This window comes from Aythya ferina (assembly GCF_964211825.1).
Source record: "Aythya ferina genome assembly, chromosome: 1".
NCBI lineage: Eukaryota > Metazoa > Chordata > Aves > Anseriformes > Anatidae > Aythya > Aythya ferina.
This window is the reverse complement of record NC_140296.1, coordinates 131586262-131611240: the sequence shown is the minus strand read 5'-3', so window position 1 is coordinate 131611240 and position 24979 is coordinate 131586262. Positions and strand designations below refer to the sequence as shown.

The window sequence follows — 24979 nt, the reverse complement described above, 5'->3', positions numbered from 1 at the left end:
TTATTCTTTGCTAGACCAAAATGCCCCAAATTTATTCATAAAGCATTCGAACACCGATAGAATATACAATGAATATTGCTTTCTTCCAGAGCAAAAGGTTAAGCTGCAATGCACTGATGAATGAGCCAAATTCAGTGGTGGTGGCTCAAAGCGGAGGGTGCACTGCTATTAAAACATTGCTTCCTAAGCAGGGTGGGCTGTCTTATCAATATCCCTTTTCCCTTCCCTGTCACCCATATCCCTCCCCACCAGTCCCCCAGAGAGCATCCAAAAATCCACCAGGGCTTCCCCAAAAGATATCCCAGGCAGGTACCCAGTTATTTTCTGAACAACAGGAGATTTCGGAAGGGGCACAGTAGGAAATGTGCCCTGCTCTGCCAGCAGAGCCCTTCTCTGGCTTCATAGCCATCAAGGCAGAGAGCCTGGTGGCGAGGGCAAGAGTAAGCCCCCCAAACTCCTATGTATCCACCTCATATGGGAGTTGGGCCATGGCATAGGTCCACCAGCACTGGTTGCAGCACGCTCCACCAAAGTCAGGGGTGATGGGCTGGTTCCCACCACTGCAATGCCAGGTCCCACCTTGATGGGCCACTGTGCACTCCACTGCTGTCTCAGCTGGCCCCAAGCATACCTGAGAATCCAGTTTAGGACTTAGTATAGGTGGTGACATGGGCAAGCAGACTGGAGTCCTCACAAATGTACCCCTGCAGCTATGCTTGCTAGTGTCACTTGTTTTTATTAAAAAAATAAATAAAAAAAAATTAGGGAGCTGGTCTCAAAACTTGCATTTTTGAAAAGTCGTCATTCTGCAGCTCAGCAGAGAGCATTTTGGTGACTGTTGGTACATCTGCGCTAGAAGCTGTCTTCATGACAAAAATATGAGCACTTAACAACGTTGCTTTGCTCTAGGTGGATCACAGGAGACTGAACCACACTGGTCTTCTGACCCTGGAGGCATGCCAGTCTAGCCTTGGCATGATGTGTGATCACTGCATGGAAGGCACTTCTTGGGTGGGATTAGAGCTGCTTACACAACTAGCTTTTTGACAGACTAGTTTTTTGACTCACTGGTGCCTTTTTTTTTCTTCCAGAAGAAACAGAAAGTTTTTGCTTGTTTGAAGCCTTGTAAAAAATCTGCTTGCTTCCTCCTTGCTTATAATGATTGTGGCATAGTTTGTCTGGCCTGTGATTGCTCCACCCCACCTCAGAGACACCCTGGTCCTGGCAAGGACTGGGAAATCTGTACTCATGGCAGGGTGTGAGCACTGGCTGCCCTGCACTTGTGCTGATACAGCTGGTGGGGAGAAGTGCTGCCAACTCAGGGCTGTTCCTGCCTCCGGGGAGCCCATGCTGTGCAGGTGGAGATGACTGACCAAGGGACAAGCCAGCATACCCATCCTGGTATAAGGCTAATTAAGTGTAAAGCACTTTCAGAGCCACACTTTCAGAGTGCTGTTTGAATACAGTTTTGTTATTTTATGCTGCTTTTTAAGAAATCCTCATTCTCTTGCCCTCATTATCACAAATGATGTCTTTGGGAGACTGGAAGTCTCTTCTTGATTCCCTCCCTCCACCCCATTTTAAAAACATTGATTGTTGCAGGGATATATCTCTCAGGGCTGTTGGCCCAAATCCACAGCTGGTGTGTGAGGCTGATTGTCTTCAGAAGAGTTACACCAAAAACGCACTTGGCCTTTTGTGCTGTGAGCATAATTGGTGGAACTGGCCAGATGCCGGGTTTGGGAGCATGCAATTATAGCAGTGTCAACAGGGTTTTCAACATGACTGGTGATTTAGGGGCCTCCATTTCAGGAGATCAGCTCGAGGTTTCTTAAATCGATCTTTTCTCACAAAGCGCTGAGCATTCATTCATCAGAAATGAGGGGTCTGAAGCAGCGCCTACCCCATCACCATCAGTCAACCCACAGAAAACGGTGTTTTTTAGTAATTGGGTTAGGTAACCAACATCACCAGTTGCTCTGAAACATGTACTTTACATGGTAGTCATCAGCATATTCACATATGCTGCTGATCTCAGCCTGCATTTGAAGAGGTCTTGACCTCCCTTATTACCTTTCCATATGGTAAATCCCCATCAGGTTAGTGTGGATTATACCTACTGCATCCAAGAGACAATATATTCCCTAAGCATGATTGGCATAATTATAATAAAGCAGTTTGGACCAGATCTTCATCTGGTAGGAGTCAGTACAGCTCCTCTGAAGGCAGAAATAGATCTCTACAAGCAAGGGAAATGGACCTGATGTCTAAATGTCTGTAGCCCTGCAGTTGAGTTCCCAATGATTTTTTTAAGCTTTCATGTTGTCTATGGCTACTAAAGAGTCTCTTCCATGAGTGCTAGTAGAGCTGCATTTTAGGATTTTGGGTGACCTCTAGATAGTCTCACTAGGGACCTTTTGTAGGAGTAGCCATACAAATTGCTCATAAAATGAATGAAAAATATATTCATTTAACCTGTGTGAATGTGTTTCCTTGTCAAAAACCTTACAAACACTCACCCATGTGCAGCGTCTATGGTGGCAGTATGCTGACATTTTCCATTCTCTGGCTACAGCCCCCTGCTAGCCCAAACCCTATACTTTCTGTTGCTGGCCTTCAGTAGCAGTTAAAGGGTAGAATCGAACGCCCACATAAAAGACCTGGTATCTGTGTTTCCACATCACAAAGCATGCCGACAGACACACCAGGGCTCCGATCAGATTGAGAACCATCTGCAGAAGCAAGTACAGGTTGAGCATGCTGGTGACACTGCTGCAGTCTGCATCCTGGTAGACAAAGGTCCTACTGAGGGGGTCTGTCGTGTCCAGTTTGCATTGGCAGGACTCAAGGATGGTATCACAGGTAAATCTTGTGATCTGTAGATAATGGTGGGCAGAAAAAGCCACTGCCAGAACACAGACAACCAGACCCACGGCACTCAGCAGAAAATACATCAGCTGAAAGAAAGAAAAAAGAAAAAAAAAAAAGAAGGAAAAATAAAACACTCATTTTCTATCTACACAAAGAATGAGGAACACAGAATGAATACATGAACATGTTTTTCACAGGAAATGCATGAATTCAATGTGCTGTCTGGATATTGTGGTCTTCAAAAATTGCAAGGCAGATATAAATCCCTGGTGATGCAAAGTTCAGCAGATCATTTCAAGAGCTAGTATTTTTGTCTTGCCTATTTTATATGAGCATTGCCTTGCAATTTTGAGACTTTATAAGAGCACCATGAAGACTTCCAGCTTTATAGAGAGGAAGGGAGCATCTTCCCCTGCTGTCGTCCATGAGTTGGCTGTCATCAGTCATTACAATCATCATTACAGTCATCAGTTGAGGTAAATTAATGTAGCTGTCTTGAAGTAGAGGTAAGGAGACTGAGGCTTGTGCTGACATATTATCCCAGGCTGTGCTGAGAAGTAGATGTTTCTGAGACTTGGCTCACATGGTATTCCTGGCTCTTGGTTTGCATGCCCGAACAAATCTGATTTACACTTGCAAATCAGTCAGTGAGATGTCTGATCTCCTGCTCGTGGCCCTGCAACAGCAGCCAGCCTGCCCGCTTCCTGGTCCTGGCACATTTCCATGAGGAAGCACATGCCATGCTAAATCCCCTTGGAAAATCTACCCCATGAACATGAGGAAGAAGCCTTTCAAAGGTATGAAGGAGCATCACGTGCCTCTGACTTCCCAGTGCCACCCCAGTACTGCATGAGAAGGACACGGCTTTGTCACCTCCCCCTTCTCCTTACAGCAGTGGCAGCTTTAAAGTAGGGGTAGCTTTCATGGAGGGCATCTATTCAGAGCCCATCCCCACAAGCACATGGAAACTTGCAGTCTTCTGGAGCCATTGTTGCTCAGGGTTGCACCTGAGACCTTTGGATACCAGAGCATATGGATTTCCCTCCCCATCAATGGTTGGAGCTGGCAATTGATACTCTGTTCACACAAAATGTGTGAATTTATATTAAAATCATATGCTGTGTTTAGCCAAAATACCATTTTTGGTTCTGTTCAGCACTGTAAAAACATTTATTTTTCTTGGTGTCTTATCTGTCAGACACATGGCATGGCTGGGAATCTGTTATTTTAAACAGTGGCTTCTCTCCCTATCTCTTAACCTCAATACCACAAGCAGACTATCAATATAAAGCATTTTTATGACCTTGAAACTCCAAGTATGTATATCTTGATAAAATTCACACTCCTGACGTATTTGTCTTAAATCTACAGTGCAAATCAATCTTCCTATTCAGTTTTCAGTTTGAAATATTTAGTCTTATTGCTAGTCTTCAAGCTGTAAATAGATTTTCCTCGCCAACTAACAGAATTCCTACAGCTAGATCTTCATTCCAAGACCTGGCTACTATTAAATTTAATGACTTCCCCTGCAGTCTTAAACCCAAGGCAGCTTCAAAATGAGGGTGGCTCTTCTTAAATGCAAATCTTTTACCCCTGCAGCTTTCAAGGTAACAGTGCATGGGAAAGGTGAAGCTGAGAAATGGGGACACCTCTGAGTATAAAGCACATAGAAAGGGGAGCACAGCTGACTGATGGAGACCTCCAAACGAAGCTGTGATTTTTCACAGGCTTATGGTATTGCTTTAAAAGGTGGGCAAAATGGAAAATGGACAAACAATGATGAACATTTTCCTTCTCTGAGGGACAAAAGTTGTTCTGTGAGGCAGGTGTCCCTGGGGGACTGGCTGGACAACCCCGGATTCAGCCCAGTGGAGGACAGAATCAGGTCTCCCTAATAAATGAGATGTTAAGCTGAGACTACGTGGTGTGCCTGCTTCTCCCCTGGCATGTATTTCATTTCACTGTGAACTTCTATCCAAAGTGAGCACAAACTAGCATGAAATCCACAACCTTATGTACCCTCCAGGTACAGTGAGCAAGAACGTGCCTGTTATGTACCGAAGGGGGAGGAAATCTCAGAGTCCCGCTGAAACACACAGAATACATGGGCAGCTCTTCTGGCAGTCCTCAGAGGTGAACAGAGATGCGTGGGGATGTAGGGCAATTTCCAAAAAGTGCATTATTCTCTCAAGGTATTTGCAGAGGAATAACTTTACAAGATTCCAAAAATGAACACAGTTCCCAATATCAAAGGTGAGGCAAATGCAAGTACTGCCTATGAGAGAGCACAAGACAAAGAGCACTGGGATCCCATCAGCAGATAAATCACATGCCAGACCTGGAGGCAACTTCAATGTTGCAAATATGACTGCACAGTGAGCTCTGCCCAGGAACTAGAACATGCCACTGGAAAACTATAGTGGCCTCATAGAAATAGGCACGGTGACTGCTGTTTAAGTAGAAGGAGAAAAAGGAAGAAGGGAGAAGCAGTGTACAATGAGGTCAGAGCATGGCAGCTCATCCTCCCTCAGCTTCCTCATATGAGGAAGAAACTTTCAGCAGTATTTAGCAGTGATAGTTTTGGTCAATGCTGAAAAGAAAATAAAGCATCTAATATGCATCTAGTGTTTCATAATAAAGGCTTTTCACACTTATCAGGGCTGAAACCAGCAGGGTTTGCTGACGTGGGTCTGGAGAACCCCTTTTGAAGGCTGTGCTGGCCCAGTCTTGAGCCACCTTGAGCAGGAAAGAGGAACCACCGTGTGTGTCATGGCGTGGGCTGCCGGGGATGGGTGGGCAGGAGTAGAGGGTGTCACACTGCCAGGGGACATGCTGTGATCAGGACATGTTTCCCATGGAAGCAGAGGAGGGGCAGGGGCAGAAAGCTACCCTGAAGCTCACTGGCATGCCCCTGAAAATGGTGGTGGTCCACCACATATCACCCCCACCCACCACCAGCATGGTGGAAGCCACCCTCCCAGTGGTGGTTGTCCTCCCTTCCTGCTGACACATGGGGTGCTGCAGATACCTGCAGTAGTCTCAGACAGGGGCTTCTGCTGAAAGCAGTTCTTGTGCCTCCTTTTGTTGACAGGCTCCAGGGCTCATGCAAGTGTGAAATGAAAGAAGCAGCTGGCAAGAGAGAGGAACGACTGTGTGGCTCTCCTCCAGTTTCCCACCATAGGGAGTCCCTCACAGTCTTAATAGGGTCACCCTGGGGGTGGCCTAAAACCTCCCAGAGCTGTACGTGTGTGGTCCTCCACCCAAAATGAACCTTGGGCTACATAAGGCATATTGGGGTGCTTCCTCCACTCCAGGAGAAACCAACTAAAATTGTCTTCTAGGAGGATGCTCAGCAGCTGTGTGGAGCCCCAGTGGGCACCAGCCACCAAAGTGAGGGCAGGGCCTGGACTAGGCAGCAAGTCTTGAGGAGGAGAATTGGGGCAGATAGGGCTGGACCCAGCCTCAGTGCTGGACAAAGCGGAGAGCCCCTGTGGAACAAGAACTAACTTCAGGAGCTTGTCTTTGGCTCATGATCATAATTTTGCATACTCAGCTTTGTTGCTAAATAGATAATATCACTTTCCTTTTGTTCAGAGAATAGCCTTCAACTGGCAGCTGCAGATCTGAGACATGATATTGGAGGTTTAGATGGGTCCTGTGTGATCAAAGCCCAGGAAGAGGCTTTAAGCTCCTACATTGTTTAAAACAGGTACGTGCCCCATAGCCAGAAGCAGTTTGTTTGAAGGGGCAGTGGGGAGGGGAGTCACAGGGGGATGCTGGCTCTTAGTGGGGATGTGGAACAGGAGGGGTGAAGAGCCTCGGACTGACCCAGTCCTGTGGCGTGGTGCAATAGTAAACAGTGTGAAGGTGGATTTTGTGGGGGAGGATCCTCTGAGTGGGCAACAGCCCACCAGCTTTTGACTGCACCAGAAATCTTCTGAGGGAGACTTCAGCTCCATTTCTGGCAAAACTGATGAGAATAACCCATTTTACATGACTCGGGGAGCACTTCAAGAGTATTTATTTTCTTGGGGGAGAAATGTCCCACGCTCCTCACTGCCCATGTTGGTGCTGCTGCTAGGAGTGGAAGAGACTTGAGCCACCCAGCCCAACTCACTGGCCCACCACCAGGGATAGATGCCTCCCTTCCTGCATGGGAGGAGTGAAGTTCAGTGCAATGCTGCTGGGCAAGCAGCATAAAGCCTGTCATGGTAGCTCCCGCCCCTCTCTGCAGCTCCCCAGGCAGCTGCTGTGCTTACTGCCATGTGTGAAGGTGAGGGGACAAGAACCTGAAGGCAATCAAAGCATGGAAATAATTGTTCTCCTTCCTCCTTTCTTTCTGTAAGCACAGGACAAGCTTTAGAAAGGCACAAAAGACACTCCAGGGCCTAATTTCTAAGGGAGGACGAATGCCAGGTTTTGAAAATCCGTTCCTTGCATTTGATTTCCTTCTACCTTCCTCAGTTAATAATCACTGTTATTTTGTGTTGTTTGTGTTGGTATTTTTCCTGGTTATTATGTGTCTGAAAAATATTAAGAGCCATCAAAATTACAATAATAAGGAAAACCAGTCCAGATAAATGGTGTTAGAAATTTCCCCTCTGGAACAAGCACCCTCAGCATTCATTTTCTAGTCACTTATTGCTGTCACTGAAGCATGATTTTGGGGTCTGAGGCAGGACAAGGTGCACAGCTTCTGTGCTTCTTTTGCAATGCTCAGATGGGAATTTCGTTCATGGAAGAACACTTGTTCCCAAGGTGTGCTAATGCTTTCCCATGTTTTCAATGCCCGACCCTGGCAGAAGGCACTATGTCAGACAAAGCCCTCTCCCTGACCAGAAAGGTGGGTAGGCAGAGATTTCCAGACACGCTTTTTAATGAACCTCTGCCCAATCACTTTCTTATTTCATGGTGAGGAGCAAAACTGCTGGGATGATGCGGAGATGCTTCTAAGACCACATTAAAATTTAACACTTAATTAAAGTGGACCTGTTCTATCTCACATTAATTCTTACCTGGTTCTCTCTGATCGTCCCTACTTAATCAGTAACCCCTATCTTTCACTGAAAATTTGCAAATTGTTCCAGCTTTGTTAATCAGTCTCTCCTTAATATTCTTAAAATATGGCAAATAATAAAAAGTGTCTTGTTCAATTTTCAAATATTCGTTGCAGTTTCCCGTTTATACACTACAAATTCTTCCTTAGCTGCTTGGAAAATACCAGAAAACCATTCTTGCATTTCAGGTGCATTTTCACTACTTTTCATGTGGCCTTAAAAATATCCCCAGCATCAACTTTCTTGATTGTATTTAATGACACAAGAAGAAAAATAAATAACAAAAAGTCAATGTACCTTTACTGTGAACTGCACACATGTCTTCTCATCAGGTTGGTATGAGATACAAAGCATAACAAACCCCACTAAGGAAACCACGCAGACCTGCAAGGGAAAAGATTTAAAATGTGTCAGTGTTGTTGTTCTTGTTTTGTTGTTGTTTGTTTGTTTGTTTTAAAGTACAACAACAACAAAAATAACATCTTTCAAGCCAAAACACCTTTCTGTCTTAGCATGTCTGTAACTCAAGGAGCAGCATGTAAGTCAAATACTTTGCATAGGGGCTACAGCTATAGGTGTAAGAGCCTCATATGTATGGATTGTGAGGAAAGAGCGTTAACCTCCACTTCACAGACACCAAGGCACAAAGAACCTACCCTGAGGGGCTTTGTGAATCAGACCTACAAAGTTTCAGCTTGGCAAGACCCTTTCAGGATGCATACTGAACTTTTGTCCATGTAACTGTCAAAAAGGAGCAGAAGGCTTATGAAGCTGGGCTTGTAAGCCCCAAGATCACCTTCCTGCATACCGCTGGATGCTGTCTGGGTTTTTATGTCACCATTGTGGGATATGTGGTTGTAAATCAGTAATCATAGCTACCTCAGGATAAGAAGCAGCACAGTTTATAGCAGAGGCTTTCAACCTTTCCCAGAGTGGACACCATACCAAAGAGGACATCTCCCCTGCAATCTGAGACTGCATTTTAGCCCTGTGGCAGTAATTGCTGATGGTTAACAGTAATGGAAAAGTATTCATGCACTTTAGTATTAATTTAGCTGTCTTTGTTATTAATTCTGAAGATTGAGATTTATTTGAAGAGGCATACTCACTGGTAGGCATTTTCCAGCCACAGAAAGAGGGAAGCTCCTGCTCTGAGGAATGCATAAGCCAGCCCAATAAATGGAATTTCCTTTTTTTAAGCAGTGCTTTCCAGGCCCCCATAGTGCTGAGAACTCCAACCAAGAGCCTTCTTCTCCCACACTTTTTGGAGGACCAGTAAGCAAATCACAGGAGGATGCAGGACCTGGCAGATCCAGACTACACCTGCCTGCCCTGTTCCCTGTGTCCCTTGTTTCAATGGACAGCAGGCAGCAGCCCTGCACCCCACAGCTCACCACTGTCTGCAAAACACAATTTGGGCATCACTGAATCAAGCAGTCCCACATGGACCTTATCCTCTCCTTGGTCAAGTGTTGAGGAGCCCAACTCATGACCTTCACTGGGTCTTTCATTCACTGCAGGTCTTGGGGTGTTTCCCAGCTGACTGACTCATTTCCATGAACAGACTTCCTTTAACTTTTACCTTATAAAACCAAGGTTGAAATCAACTTGCCTAGAATTTGTGAATGAGTATTTAACACTGATTTATGAAATTTCTTCTCTGCTGGTTGGCACCTGGCAGCAGTGTACATCTGATCACTTATTCCTTTAACCTTCCAATGAGTTTCTCATGGTATTTTGCTGGGTTTATGCACATCCTTGTCTTTGGGAAAGCAGAAATATTTAGGATGTTCAACCCCCAAGTTCACCTGTGCTATCTGTGTTCTTTGGTGGGAGAAACCCAACCAGTGGCAACTTGATCCCCATGCCTGCACACACTTGGCATTTTAAGAGATGGGCCAGAACCACAGCTCTGCAAACAGCCTGTATCTTTTTTTGGCAGCTTCCCCCGTGCCTGGACAGGAGGACCCACGTGGGTGCCAGAGGGCATCCCCAGGTGCCACCACTGGGCTGCTGGAGCTGGATCAGGGCATCCTGCCTGTAATTGCAGGGCAAGAGGGAGTTGTAGGTTGGAGCTATGCTTGGAGGAAACAGTGCACAGATGGGCTGCCTTGGAAAAACAGGTGAGCTGATGACATGTGCATGGTCTTAAATGTCACTTCGTGTCACACGTTCAGGTGTGATATGGTGGGATCCCAGGGGGCTCAGCTGTAGTGAGGACCTTAGCAGAGATCAGGCAGCATGCTTTCAAGCTGCTAAGGCTTGTCTTCACATACGGCCAGGAGCAAGCCTCATCCTCTTTACTAGTAGCAGCTTGATTATAAATAATAACTATTAAATTCTCAAGAATCTATTTTTCTGCTTCATATTACTATGAGGGTTTTGAAGTCTTGTCATTAATTTGGGTTTTTCTGCCTTCCCAGAACAATGTCACTTGCCTTCTCCAGGCAAAATCAGACAAAAGCACATATTGCCTTTGCTCAGGGATGGGACCATAAGTCTGGGATCTTTCATGGTCCCTTCCCCACCTGCTTTCTGCACAACATGGCAGTGCTGCTCATGTGGAGATTTCCGGCTCTTCAGGGGACTACTTGACCTGTAGTGAAAAATGCATAAAAGTCCTTTCAGACAGCAATGTCTGAGCACGCTTCTTTTATGATCTGATGAATAAAATACCAAAGTTTTCTTTATACCTTCATTGTCGGTGTAGGGTATTAGCCAGTAGCCCAGTAAAGGAAGAGTGCCTTTGAATACACAGGTAGTCACGTCCCTCAAGAACCTGTGTGATTAATAATACTTTTTACCATAAAGTTTTATTTCATGTCATTTCAGTAAGACATGAATAGGAAGTATTGCCTGAGAACATTTCCAAAGAAAGCGTCAGTATTATTTACTCCTCTCCATGTCATGTGTATTTATATTCTGGTCCTATGACTTATACACGGCCTCCAATTTATTTGTTTTCTTCTTTTTATTGTTGACAGCAGTAGCTGACAGGGTTGTCAGAGAAAAAACAACCTTTCTTGTCAAAGGTCCTTCAGTGCTGATATTTTTCCCCCCTATAGTGCTTCTGTGTGACTCAAACATGTTTTATTTCTCAGGATTAATCACCTATGTCCTTGGTCCCTTGCACTGTATATTAATCTTTTAATTCAATTAACATGCCCATAAAACTTAAACCTTAAGGAGATCACACCTCTAGTAATATCTAATAAACTTCCCCACTTGCAGTAGGAAACAACTTGCAGCAGGCACTAGAAAATGCATATATACACCCGCTTAACACTACATGCCCAGATTCATGTCAAACCAAAGGGGCTGCTTAAAGCTAGGCTTAAGTATTGCTGGTACCTGCTGCTAAAAGGATCTCGTGACGAGCAATAAATCACATCTGCTTTGCTTCAGCTACACTGGTGGGCATTTACACTTGCATGAACCCAGTACCAGATTCACCTCCGGCTGACTCCAGCAGCATTGTTGGACTGAGTCCCTGCAGTCTTTCCCTTTGGGTATCCATCCCGGCCCACGGGAAGCAGTGGAGCTGCACCCATTACCAGAAGGTGCTGCTGAGGACAGGGTCAAGCACGAGCTGCAGAGCTGCCACTTACCAGCCTGGATTTATTTTTTCCCCTACTGATCAAGTGTGATTGAAACAGGGCCTCGTACAACCCCTGCAAACACCCCGCTGCCTTTCAGCATGTCAGGATCAGGCCTCCCGCTTCAGAAAGCTTCCCATACAAAAGGCTGTCATTTAAAGAGACTTCCATTCCTGCATACACTTTCTGAAATTCCTCTGGGATTTAAATAATATACTGAGATATTTGGAGAGGTGTTTTTATATGGAGGTATTTATAGAAGATTACACTGGGTGGGGATTCCAGAAAGGCTTGGCTAGGATATTTCGGAAGGCTTAAGTATTTCTTTTATAACTATATACTTTTTTTTTTTTTTTTTTAACCAGAAGCATGCATTTTTGTGAATGATGGTAAAAAGCAATGTTGCTGAGGATTATGACCACCACATGTTTTACATTTCTGTTCTTTAAAGGTAAATTCTCTCACTGAGCAATACCAAAGCGTGGAATATCTATACAGAAAACAGCTTTCTGCTTCTATTTTATACATTAGTAATAGAACAGTTTTGAATTACACCTGTGAAGTATAATAGAATAACCATACAAATCCTTTGGTAAATATTTGTCAGTACCCCCTAAGTGACTAACACAGTTGCCTGACAGCAGGCAACGGATGCAGTTGATGCTGATTGGGAAGTAGCATGAGGTAATCCTGCATCCCAGTGCTTCAATAGCCATTGCAATATCCCAGCTTGAAGCAGACACTTCCTATGCCTTATTGACTGAGCATACAACATCATTAAATGCAATTGAACTTGCTTTAGCACTTGCTTGCCACCAATCGATATGCATTTGTTATACAAATAGAATAGATTCTATAAGAGCTACAGAATAGCAGTTAATTAGATCAGCTCTTGTAACTGTTATCTGTAAACCTAGAAATATGCATTTTTATGCTGAGTAAATTTCAGCTCGAGTTTATATTGAGATCTTATTTCAGAATTTTCCAGATGGACTAACACACCCTTTGCTGAATAGGTAGTGACATGGAAGGTTATCCAAGGAAAGTATTTAAATATAGAAGAGTACTGTCTAGAAAAAGACTTAAATGTGATACAGATGCATGTAGGAAGGGTACAGATTTAATTTTGGTTAAGGAATACCTTGTGAAATCCCCCAGTTTACAATCCAGTGAAAATGGCTCTTTACTAGGACTGGCTAAAAAAAATTAAAAGTTTTTGCTCTAGAAAAGCTCCAGTGCTATTTCTTTTTATTGGGAAGTAGCAGACTTTCTTCCCATTAGGCAAGAGTATCTCAGGGCTAAAAAGTCTTAAGAATTAATTATTTCAAAACCACAATCAAAACAGGCATAAACATTTTCTGGACATTTAATTTCCCTTACTCCAAAGAGGGCTAGAGCACTCTGTCAAGAGAACCTAATTAAAGCTATTGTAGTTTGCAACAGGAACAGGGCCTGATCTCAAAAGTACTTAGAAGTGGTTCTTCCAGCTGATTTGCCTGGCATATTCCTTGCACCCGTGGGGATCTAAGGGCACAGTCCTTGGATCTACAGGACTTTGGCAAACAAACTGTATGTGCGCACTGGCTAGCACAAATGAGCATTTCTCACAGCTTGTAGCCTCAGGCTCTGCTGCAAAATAGATATTTGACAATGAGGCTGCAACCATACAGCAACATCCATTCAGCACTTGCAAGGAGTGTGCCTTTACATATCTTCATCAACTTAAAACCAGAACCCAAGCAGTTAGGAAGAAGACTGATTTCTGGTAGTACCTGAAATCCCTCACCACCAACTTTCCTTTCGTCTACCTCACCATGCTGAATAGCTCCAGCTGCACCAAAGCACTTTGGGCTGACATCCTGCACCATCTGCACCATCTGCATGGTGCCAGCATCCTCCTGCACCAGCCAGTCCTGTCCTTCCCACCGAGCTTACTACAACTCTTAAAAGGATCACAAATGAGAAAAACAGGCTCATCATCTCCGACAGGAACAAACACAGGTGGCAATGCAGGGCAGCCTGGGACCCAAGAAAGACCTTTGGGCAAAGCTCGTAGACATTGTCACTCGATCTTCCTTGGATCTCTCTCACATCTGGTCACTTAAGAACCAAGCACAAGGTGTACGGGAGATGCAAGGGCACCACATGAAGGTGATGGAGATAGCTGTGTAACATACATAATGGGGGGAGATATGAACATGTAGGGCACCAATTTCTGCTGTGGTTTGCATTCTTTATCTTCACACACTGGCATACTAATGTGGTTTGCTTTACTTCAGCAGCTTTCAAAACCTCAGATTGCTCTGATCTGCCTGTATCTCTTCCTTGTATATTTGTGGGGAAAAAAAAATCTCATTTTTGCTTCAATTTTAACCCAAGTGTTGCTATAGACTAGGTGGCTTTCTCCAGAAAAGTGCCTCTTACCCAGAGCATCTTGGCAAACTGGTCACATCCAACTGGTGAAGTGTAAGAGTCAAAAAAATCCACCAAGAAATTAAGGAAGGAGGCAAAAAAACGGTTTAAAGGAGCATCTTTGGGCCTACAGTATGCTACAAGACAACTGCTGCAAGCAATTCACATGGGCAGACTATAACTCCTCTACTCTTTATACTGGGGCTAGTGAGTAAGAACCTCCTACAACAACCTTTAGGGGTCAAAAAACCACACACACCAGAGGGCAATACTTCTCAAGTATATGCAGTGCAACACCACATGGCATTTCTGATGCCCTCAGTACCATAGTCTGGTTATTCATTTATAACAAGACTGTAAACTTTCCGACTTCAGGGAAAAATACGCTATTAACAGATTTTGGGGTAAATTTGCATTATGGACAAGTTACTTTATAGTTGCTGACTTCAAATCACTGTGATCTTTCTGTTTGTAAGGATAAGGGTAAAGAAATTACATCTTTTCACTGTCTCTGAAGTCTCTGGCTTACCCTCAGAGGAGATATTTAGCTTGATGGATTACCAGCCTTGTCATATCTGGCAAGGCTTAGCTTCTGTCCAAATATTCAGAGAAGCCATGCTATCCACCAAATTTAACAGTCCCACTGGACCCAGACTTTAATGCAAGAAGGAAAATGTTCCTGTTGGCTTTGTCATTATGAAATGGGATTATCTCTGATACCAGACATCCCTACAGAGTTTTGCAGACAGTGACACTGATACTCATTTCTTTATGAGGTTTGAGGAAACTGCAAAAAAAGTAAATACTACATGCAGCTTTAACTGCTAGCTTTCATCAGCCTTGGGTCAGCCTGGGTCTCACTACCACATGCAAAAGAAGTCAATCTGCCACACAGAGGTACTGCTCCGTAGTGGTTTCTCCTCTCATAGATTTCTCATTAGATTTAAGGAAAGTCTAGTTGCATATAAATTACTTCCAGAAATCATAGAATCATAGAATATCCTGAGTTGGAAGGGACCCTTAAGGATCATCAAGTCCAACTCTTGACACTGCACAGGTCTACCCAAAATAATAGCTCTAACAAGAATGATAAAGATGCATATTGTGGTTGCAGACAAAGGCCATCATCAGCTAGGAAATCTTTCTTTTAACATCCATAAAACCCCATGATAACTGACCCACCTACGGACTAAAACAGTGATGTCTTTACTACATGTTCCTTCAAACCCTGCAATAATGCACTGCATCAGACATGTGACTTTCTTTTAAAGCCTGTAAAGTAATCAAAACCCTGGAAAATCACTCATAATCAAATGAAGCTATATTTTTCTGTAATGATTTCTGCCATTTATGTCAGTTGCACAGCATTGACAATGGTCACTTTTCCTAGAGTGAGACTTAACTCCCATGGCAAAGCACCACGAGACTACCATCACTTACAAAACCAGGAGCTGCAGCAGCAGTTCGTTATTGCTGTTAAGTCAGAAGTACACTGCTGGGCAATAAAGTGCCTGAGGGAACCAAGCAAAAAAAGTAGAAGTTCCTAGAGCCAACAGTGATTTGCAATGTGAGGAGCATAGCACAGCTAACAGTCCTTTGTGAATGAGACTTGCCATTTGAAATGTGTCCATGGTTGTGAAGCTACAGAATGCCATCATCTCTTTATAGCCAAAAGGTTCCCGAGGCTGAAGAAACCTGCTTGAACAACCTCCCTCTCCAGATCTTACATAGTCTTTTTACACAAGCATAATCCAGTAAGGAACTCTGATTTCCTCCCTGCTTTCTCCTGAAGCTGTAGGTGCATCAGGTCAGCACCTAACCAGGTATCACATGGACCTCTGGTGTGCACCTCCCTGCCCACTCCCTTCTGAAAGGTGACCTTTCAACATTTCTTCCTACTGTTTTCCACTCCGCACCTCCTCCAAATAAAAGTATGGATTTCTGTTAAACAGACATCAGTGCATGGTTACTCTCAGAAAATAATGAGCTTAAAAGGCAGAGGGATCAGAAGAGTATATATCTGGTGCTATGCTCATATATGACTATAGACAAGTACTGGAGTATACCGGAGTGTATTTCCTGCAGCATACCTCATTGAATACCATCCAGAATTTCAGACAGTTTGAAGAAGGCTCAATTAAATACCTGAACTTGGAGGCTCTTCTTGGAGGCAGTCCTCCCTCAAACCTTTTTATGTTTGCCCATGGCTAATTGAAGCTTGCTTGTATAAAAAATGGATGCCTGCATGACTGTCATTTCCATTAGATGCTTTGATGGCACCAGTTTTTAAGTGTCCTCTTTTATTAAAAATTGAAATCGGTTTCCCTAATAACAAGTGAAAGTTAAAAACCCAGCAAGGCTGTATAGGAGGTAAAGCCTGACTGAAAGCCACCTCCACAATTGCTGCAGGAAGAGGTGTCAAAAGCAACAAAAAAAAAAAAAATCAGCAAGGGGCCAGGCCTAACAAGAAAGTGTCTCTTTCCTTTCAGGCTTTGAAAGAGAACACATTTCTGGGGCTTTTAAATAGTCATTCATCCTCCATATTGACATGGAAGGGGATTGGTTGCCACCTGCCCTAGCTTGGGATACTTCCCAATTATTGATGCCTGCTAGGAAGACAAAATGGCTGCCTCACGCATAAGATGGCTGTCTGGTGCTTGGCAGGGCCTCGTAGACATACCTCACATCCAGCAGCAGGGATGGGTGGAAAGAGAAAGGGAGGGAAGGATGGTGGGGGTTTACCCATATAGATTTGCCATGCTATATCACATGAAAGACTCTTGGTGGAGATGTCTACAGAGACTCATCTGTACTGAGAAATTGCCAGAGACAAGGTGGCCCTTGAGCTGCTTTGTTACACTGAGCTGGGAGCAATTTACATTGTAGGAACAGCTGCAGCTACAGCAAATCCATCCTAGTCCAGAGGAGAGTGGGTATAACCAACCACCAGGACACATTTAACCTCAGTTTCTATTTTATATCACTTTATAACACAACACTGTACTTTTTTTTTTTTTTTTTTTTTTTTTTTTTTTTTTTTTTTTTTTTTTCCCCACAGGCACCTGTATGCAAGGCTCCATCCTACTAGCATACATCTCACAACAATGTTCTCAAAGCTTCTCCTGAACAGTTATAAACACCGACAGTGCTGTACCAGGATGAAAATCATAGAATCATCATAGAGTGGCTTGGGTTGGAAGGGACCGTAAAGATCAAGTTCCAAGCCCCCTGCCATGGGCAGGGATGCTGCCCACTAGATCAGGTTTTCCAGGGCCCCATGCAACCTGGTCTTGAACACCTCCAGGGATGGGGCATCCACACCATCTGTGGGCAACCTGTTCCAGTGCCTCACCACCCTCTGAGTAAAAACTGTCTTCCTAACATCCATTCTAAATCTCCCCTCTTTCAGTTTAAAAACATTCCTCCTTGTCCTATCATTATCTACACAAGTAAAGAGTTCCTCTCCACCCTTTTTATAAGAACTCTTTAAGTACTGAAAGGAAAAAATCCCAACACCTATCCTCCCTACAATATCCTCTTCTACAGTTTCAAAAACCCAGCTTAATTTTAGGGGCTCTGCTGCCTCCCTGGGAACAAGGGAGGCTGGAGTGACTTTGCAGAGATGAGGGTATGGAGTTCAGAAACCTTGTAACATCACTTGTCCTCCCTTCCAGACCCACCATGATTCAGCCCCTGAAAAACAAGGGAGGCAAAGGCTGTTACAAGCAGCACTATTGATTTTGGCACTGAGGCTTACCAGCCCACAAGCACGTGCTGAGGCGGTGGCAGGACCTAACATCTGAGTCACTTGCATGCAGGAGGACATCAATTAAACAAACATCTCAATTATCAGCATCTGATAGGGACACGCAGCAGTGGGAGATGGTCCCAGCTGTTTGCTACCTGCATTGCACTACGCATCGGAAGATCTCTGAAGCAGGAAAGCCAGCCAAACTCCTCCACCAGTCCTGTTACACAGCCTCACTCCATCAGGTTCAAGAAGTCACTGCTTCAGTGGTGTGGCCAAAAAGCAAGGAGTCATGGATAACACTTGGGTATCGTGCAGGGACCCTCTGGATCTGGTGGGCATGTAGCTCCTGGGGGGACTTTGCTCTCGATAGGGTGGGAGAACAGAGAGGGGCTCAGCAGCCATGAAGCTATCCCTGACCAGGACCATGGGACCCTGGAGACCTTTTCTCTGGGGACAGATGGATCCATGTTTTTTGCCGTGGTTTGCTTGGGTAGCAGATGGTGATGGTTTTTTTGTTGTTGTTGTTGTTGTTGTTTGGTTTTTTGTTTTTTCAATGTCTCTAAAGATCCAAATTTCATGTATGTACAAACATATATACATGGATTTAATATTACTTCCTGACAGAAATAATAAACACCCTGGATATTCTTTTCTGATGAGCATTTCTGTAACTTCCTTAACTGCCTGAGTCTGCAAAAGGGCTGAAAGGGAGCTTGCCTGTGAGATTTCAGATACCCTCTACTTTTGATCACAATGGAAATAATCTAACAGCAGATTTTCAAGGAAAAACATATCTTTTCTTCTTCTGGATGTCAAAAGGCCACAAGCTAATGAAAAAGAATGAAAGGACACCATTAATATATACTGCTTCTGCAACACTTTTCATCCAAGGATCTCAAAGCAAGGGTGACAGATAGCCATTATTAACCCCTCTTTATAGGGGAAATAACAAAGTCTGAGCAAGGTTAAGTAACTTGGCCAGAGCTACATGGCAAGTCTGTGGCATGATACAGAAAAGAAAAAAAAAAAAATGCACTCCTGGGTAGATTTGTGAACTGCTTGTCCAAGCACCTCCAAAACAGCAGAAAGGAGCATATTGCCATTGTAGCCCAGGCTGCAATTTTGGGTGCTCAGGACAGGGGTTTCATGAAGATGCAAACCATGGTCTAGACACCTCTGCTGCATATGGATACAAATAGGTGAAGTGAATGCCACCCTCATTAATTGCACTTCTTTTTCTGTCCCTACAATGTAGCACAGACTTTTTACTAGGTAGTAGGCCGTTCAAGCCGAAGCAGAAGTGGTAAATCACACAGGCTCTGTATTTCTGTCCATAAACCTTTTCTTTGGTATCTGACTAATGCCCCATGGATTTCAGACGAAATTCATTTGAAACCTGTGCATTTTAACTGGTTTTCACAGTGAACTGCTTCTGATGCAATGCAAGCTAGCTGTGTCATTTCCTTCTGTAGCAAGCGCTCCACTTGAAGGCAGGAGCCTCGTGGGGGACATGTTTTTTGGTGCCATGGGTCTCCTCTGCTCCCAGTCAGCATAGCACATGCTTTATTTCATAGGATGGTGAACCCACCTGTGTCATGGTCTGTGCTATCAAAGCAGTCAGGTTTTGAATTGGTTTGATCCAGACTGCCTTGCATGGTTTGGTTTTCCTTGGGAGTATTTTTCTTAACTAAATAAGTTTCTTTTCATTCATACTGAGACACTATAGTGCTTGGTTTTCAGCAGGGAATGGTGTCACCATTTTGACACTAATAAAGAAGAAAAATCCTCCCATCAATCAAGGTCTATTTAACACATTAGCAATTTTCCTTCATTTTTCTGTCATCCTGCATTAACAGCCATGGGGTCATATCCAGCCCTGGTGTAATTCCAATGGAGTAACAGTAGGAATGAGCTTCACGCATTATCTCTAATGTTGCTAAAAAGGTCTCGATAATAGATTTTTTAAGTTCTTGATTCTGAATACTAATTGAGTCCCTTAAAAAGAGCTCTTGAGTGGGATGCTACTAAAACAAATATGCTCTGGTATTTTACATCTTTCTGTTCTGTTGCTCTTTTCTGTGTGAATAAAGGAGTTTTGGGAAGTCACTTTCTGCCCTGATGCTTGTTCTACAAGCTGCATGTGGGTAGGTTGTCCATCCCTTGACTACTTGACTCCATGCAGCTTCCCACAGCAGCCCAGGAGGTGACCATAGAACATTCATGAACACACAGGAGGTCCTAGCTGAGGACCCTCTTTTGTGGGCCATTCCTCCCCAGCTCTCCAGAGGCCAGAACTCAGCACATTTCTCATCACAGCTCACCTGCAGCACCCCATGAACCGCACACCCAGAAGCTCCATGTCAGCAGCTCCTAGCCATCTCCACCTCATGGCCCAGTGGGCACTAGGTACCTCCACAGGGACATCACAGCACAGGAACACAATAAATGCAGCATCACCTCTTGCCCCCTGTATTTTGCCCCTTAGAAATGCACTCTTCATTATTCCTGTGGTGTATCAGACATGGCCAGTTCTCCACATGATCTCTTGTTGGGGAGGCTCTGGGTCTTCACTACCCCCTCCACCTCTCCTTCCTGGCTTCCCTTTTCCCCTGCTGGCATCTGATCACTGGGCAAGGTCAGAGCCCTCTTTGCCTTCTACTTTGGGCTGAGCATGCAAGAAAGCCTTCTTGGCCATGTCTCCCTGGCACACAGTCCCTGCCATCACCATGAGGAGAATCAGCATCAAAAGCAACATGCTGTTTTGAGCCAGGGAGGAATCAGACCAGATATAGACATGCCAGTGGCTCAACATCCCACCAGGGTCCCTATGGTGAGAGTTGCCATCCAACTTGAACCATACCTATGGTAACCACCCCCCATGGGTCCCCATGCTCATCCCTCAGTATACACAGGTCCTCACGACAGCCATGGAAGTGACAGCCCCCTGCAGCATTAAGAGAATGACGCAGTGAGAGCCAGTCAGCATGGTCCCAGGCTGAGTTCTGCTTTGAGCTGTGGGCTAGCTCAGGAATGCACACAACAAGTTTCACTTGTTTTTCAGGTGGGAACTCTAAAAGCGATGGGCTTTGCCTTGTGTGGTCGTCCAGACGTCACTACTGCAGGCGGTTGTTGCTAAAAATGCTAGGGGTTACAGCTCAGCCTTACAAAACAGAGATGCTGTTTGAGTCTCAGGCAAGCCTGAGGGAGATCAGGCCTGTGTGGATGTCTCAGATCAGCACCACTTTGACACTGGTGACATTCACAGGGCCAAGGGTTTTTTTCAGATCCCTGTCCATACACTACTGCAGCTGAGCTTGGTCCTTTTCCAGTCTTTTTGTGACAACTTTTCTCCTGCAAAAGCTATTTCTAACCTGGGATGCTACAAGTGCTGCGCTGCCTGGAAAAAAGAGAATCTGACTTCCAGGATCTCAAAATAAACAGGAAGAGTGAAAATGTCACAAGCTGCTATTTTATAACAGGTACTTCTCCCTTATAAGTTAACAGAGAAGACCCCCAAGAGGAAGTCCTCCTCCTGAGCAAGGGCAGGCTCTCACCCTATGAAACACCATTAAACTCTTTGATAACTCTTCTGTCACAAGAAAAACGAGAAGGATGAGATGAGCAAGGATATTCTGCTTTGCTTGGGAGCTCAGGCCCTGCTCCTAGCCCACCTTGAGGGTCTCCTTTAGGTTGCTGCCTCCAGCAGCTGCTTAGGGCTTGCTAGTGTGGAGGTGGCACATTCACCCCCACCAGCAGGGTCCATACAGCAAACCCCAGAAATCTGGGTCGTCAGATCATTGCTGGAAGTTCTTGCAGTCTAACAACACCCAAAGTAGTGCTAATGCTCCTGTATCCATTTTCCTGAAGCCTGCTGCTTTGGGGAGAAAATCTGCCTATTGAATTACACCCATGGCACATCCCAGGCTGCTAACATACCGGAACACACGGCCAAGTGGGGCCACCCAGACCCCGATGTCAGCACAGGCATCCTGACCAGCAGCGCTCCCCCAGGGGTCCCCTTTTCCTGCAGGACCCTGCCTTGCCCCCCCAGCACGTGCACATCACTGCCCCCTCCCCCAGAGCCCCACAGTCACATGCGGTCTTGGCTTTGCTGGGAACCATGGGCGGAAAAGGGGTTAAATCGCGGCGCAGCAAGGAAGCTGTGTGGACAGCCATTTCTCCTCTTGTGCTGCTATCAGCATGCCCAGCTAAAAGTTGAGAGTGCCCCCGCTTCTCAAACCTGACTATTATGGTTCATATGGGGAAAGGGGGGAGGCAGCATAAGTAATCAGCATTTCTTTCAGCATCACGAGGCATGAACCCACTGCGAAGCAAAAGCTCATACATACATCTAGTGACCAGCAAGCATGAGTTTTATTTAAGATCTGTTGCTGTATTTCAGGGAAGAATATGAAAGATTTTGTTATTTTGCAGGAGCAGTTTCCTTGGGAAAGCATATTCAGATGTTTAATCCCAGTAACATTCTTAGTTAGCATAACTCGAATGGTGTTGTGCATGCAGTTGGTTAGTCTAAAGTGTAGCGTCATGCAGCTTGCATTAATGCTGGCAAAGGCACTTTATGTAGAAACAGACTTTATGCTTACAATTATCCCAGCCCAATATGGAGTGTCTCTGACTAGCAGAGAAGAGCTGATGCCTGCCATAAGGAAGCCCAGCACTGTTACAGAGACGCCGAATACCAGCTGCAACAAAGCAAACAGCAGTGGGAAACGGCAGCCACAACACGTGTGGGATTCCTCCTCCTGGCCAGCTTTGGGATCCCCCTTGCTTTTCTTCTTCTTCTTCTTCATTGCTGGCTCCTGCATCTTGCTCGAGCCGGTGCTTTTCTCCCCTTCGGGTGTCTGGCTCTGGCTGTTAAGGGACGCGTTGTGCTGGGCTTTCTTCTCCTTCCCCATGCTGTTTCTCACGTGTGTGTGCGTGTGCGTGCACCGATGGGTGTGCGAGGGTTTTTCTGCCCCCCAAAGCCTCGCTTTGTGCTGCCTGAGTAGTTCCCGGTATTTGAACCGAGGAGGAGGCTGAACAAATATGGAAAACATTCAGAGCAGGCTGTCAGGGCTTGGAAATGCCACATATAGCCCAGAGAAGAGGGGGATTCAAGGGGGGTAGCCAACTGCCAACATGCTGGCACTGCACAGGGACCGGCAAGCACTGGGCCGCAGCGGTGTGAGCACGAACTGGCTCCTGTCCCCACAGGGACTGGGTGGGCAGGGAGCTGTGGCAAGGCCAGGGCAGGAGACATAGGTGCTGGCAGGGGGGTTTGACCAAGCACATGCAACCTGCGTAATTAACAAGGAGTGAAAATTCCAGTCGTTATCCTGTGAAAATCCCTGGGGTGCCAGGAGGAAGTCCTGCTCCTCCCTCAGGTCGTAGTGGCAGAGCTAGGCACCTTGTGCAGCCAGGTGGCCAGGGAGCAGTGATGCCAAACATCTGCCAAACGGGCCTCCCGGGCTGCGGGCTATCCCTACCAGAAGATTGCTGATGTGCAATTGATAAGGGAGTGACATCTTATCATGGGCGCATGGTCACTTTGCCCAAACGGCTCAAACCAGTGCTTGGGGAAAGCATGCAGAAGTGGCTTTTTTTTGTTGTTTGTTTTTTCCTGGAATATCCTAAAATTGTTGTGCAGCCTGGGCAGAGCCCCTCAGATACTGGCAGGGTGCCCTGGGGGGTTGCCCATGGGGATGGCAGAAGGATGGGGGTGTGCAGAGATCAGCCGGGAGCAGTTCTGCACAGGAGGGGACACCAGACGCCCTCTCAAGGGAAGACCGTGGGAAGCACAAGGCTGCGGTGAAGCCTGTGCTTAGCTCACGCCAGAGGAATTACTCCAAATCTTAGGGGTAAGGAGGTGCTTAAATGCTTTGCTGGACTGGGGCCCAAGGGTGTGCAGCCTGCTGTACTGCCCTGCCAGGATCTGGGTGCTGCACATGATGCAGCCTGTCCTTTGCTGCCTACGCGGGGCTCCCGCCTTGGCAGATGCCATGGGGACACCACTGGGACACCACAGGGACACGTGGGCTCCTGCTGCCACCCCACAAAGCCAACGGGAGCAGCATATTATTTGGTTATGGGAGTGAGCAACAAGAGGAAAGCACCAGAAGGAAGGACTCGGAGCTGGGGAAATGGGCAGCAAAGCCGCCTTTGAGGGCTGCAGAGTGGTTTGGGGAGGAATAACCAAAATGTCGAAGTGCGTGGAGAGGATCTTCGGCATGCTGAGAGAGCATCAAGGAAGTCTTTCCTCTGACATATTGGCAATGCCTTCTGAGAAACTGCTCTATTTTCAGCTCTTTATGGTGTTTAACAGCAACGAGCTGTGTCTTCTGTATTAATAAATTATGATGTCACTTTGCTTTATGGGTTAAGCAATATCCTCTTCAGTTATTTATACTACTGAACGTATGAAAGGAAACTAGAAACAAAGTGATTTCAGGTGCTTTCTGTGCACATAATTCTCATGCTACATCCACAGAGCAAAATTAAGATATATTGTTAAAAAAAAAAAAAAAACTAGAGGTGAAGAAAACCTGTAAAACAAAACAAAACAAAACACCTTGCTGGCTACTATATTGTGTTTTCACAGCTTCTAGCCAAGAAATTTTGTCACCATCATCCACTTTTTTAAACATCCTTGTGAAAGGTTGCACTTCCTTGTGCACCTCGTCTCTAGGCTCAAAGCTGCACACAATGTATTTAACCACAGCTGTGAGAGTGATGTGCTGCTTGAAGAACATCACCAAGGTGGATAGTGGAGCAGTGGCAAAGAGGAGAACAAATATTTCACTGATGCCCAGTTTAACACCTACCATAATAATAAGGATTAGATATATTTTCTTTCTTTCCCTCCATTCCCTAGTCCTTTTCTCCATTTTTTACCATTTTTTTCCCTCCAGAAAAACCTCAGCATTGTTTCTAACACCTGGCTTTGGCCTAGTAGCTAGATTTATGACTGTTTGCTTCTAAGAGGGGCCAAATTCTACCCGCTTTATTCATGCTGACAGTCACATTGGTTTCAGGAGGAGTAACTGCCCAAGGAAGATGAACAGATTTAAACCAAAGTCAATAAAATGAACAAGTACATTGCATTGCAGCCAATAACAGCCCTTGCTTATCTTCTGGTCCAAGAATTTCTCTTAAAACAGGTGCCTAAATACATTTTTATATGGTATCTTAAAAGTATCTCAAAAGTGAGGCCATGCTCCACAAGCAGCAGGCTGAATACCTCCTACAGTATGTAGGTGGGAAATCCACTTGGGTCCCAGCCTCCTGTGGCCCCT

At 45.2% G+C, this 24979-nt stretch overlaps 1 protein-coding gene across 1 annotated transcript; it reads right to left on the bottom strand.

Annotated features, from left to right (window-relative positions):
* Positions 1-22725, bottom strand: SSPN (sarcospan). The gene is made up of 3 exons (XM_084539270.1): positions 22292-22725; positions 8226-8312; positions 1-2957 (listed from the first exon to the last, which is right to left on the bottom strand). Exons 1-3 carry the CDS (start codon positions 22601-22603, stop codon positions 2595-2597), a joined length of 762 nt encoding a protein of 253 aa, XP_084395396.1. The 5' UTR covers positions 22604-22725; the 3' UTR covers positions 1-2594.
* Between the last annotated feature and the right edge of the window lie 2254 nt (positions 22726-24979).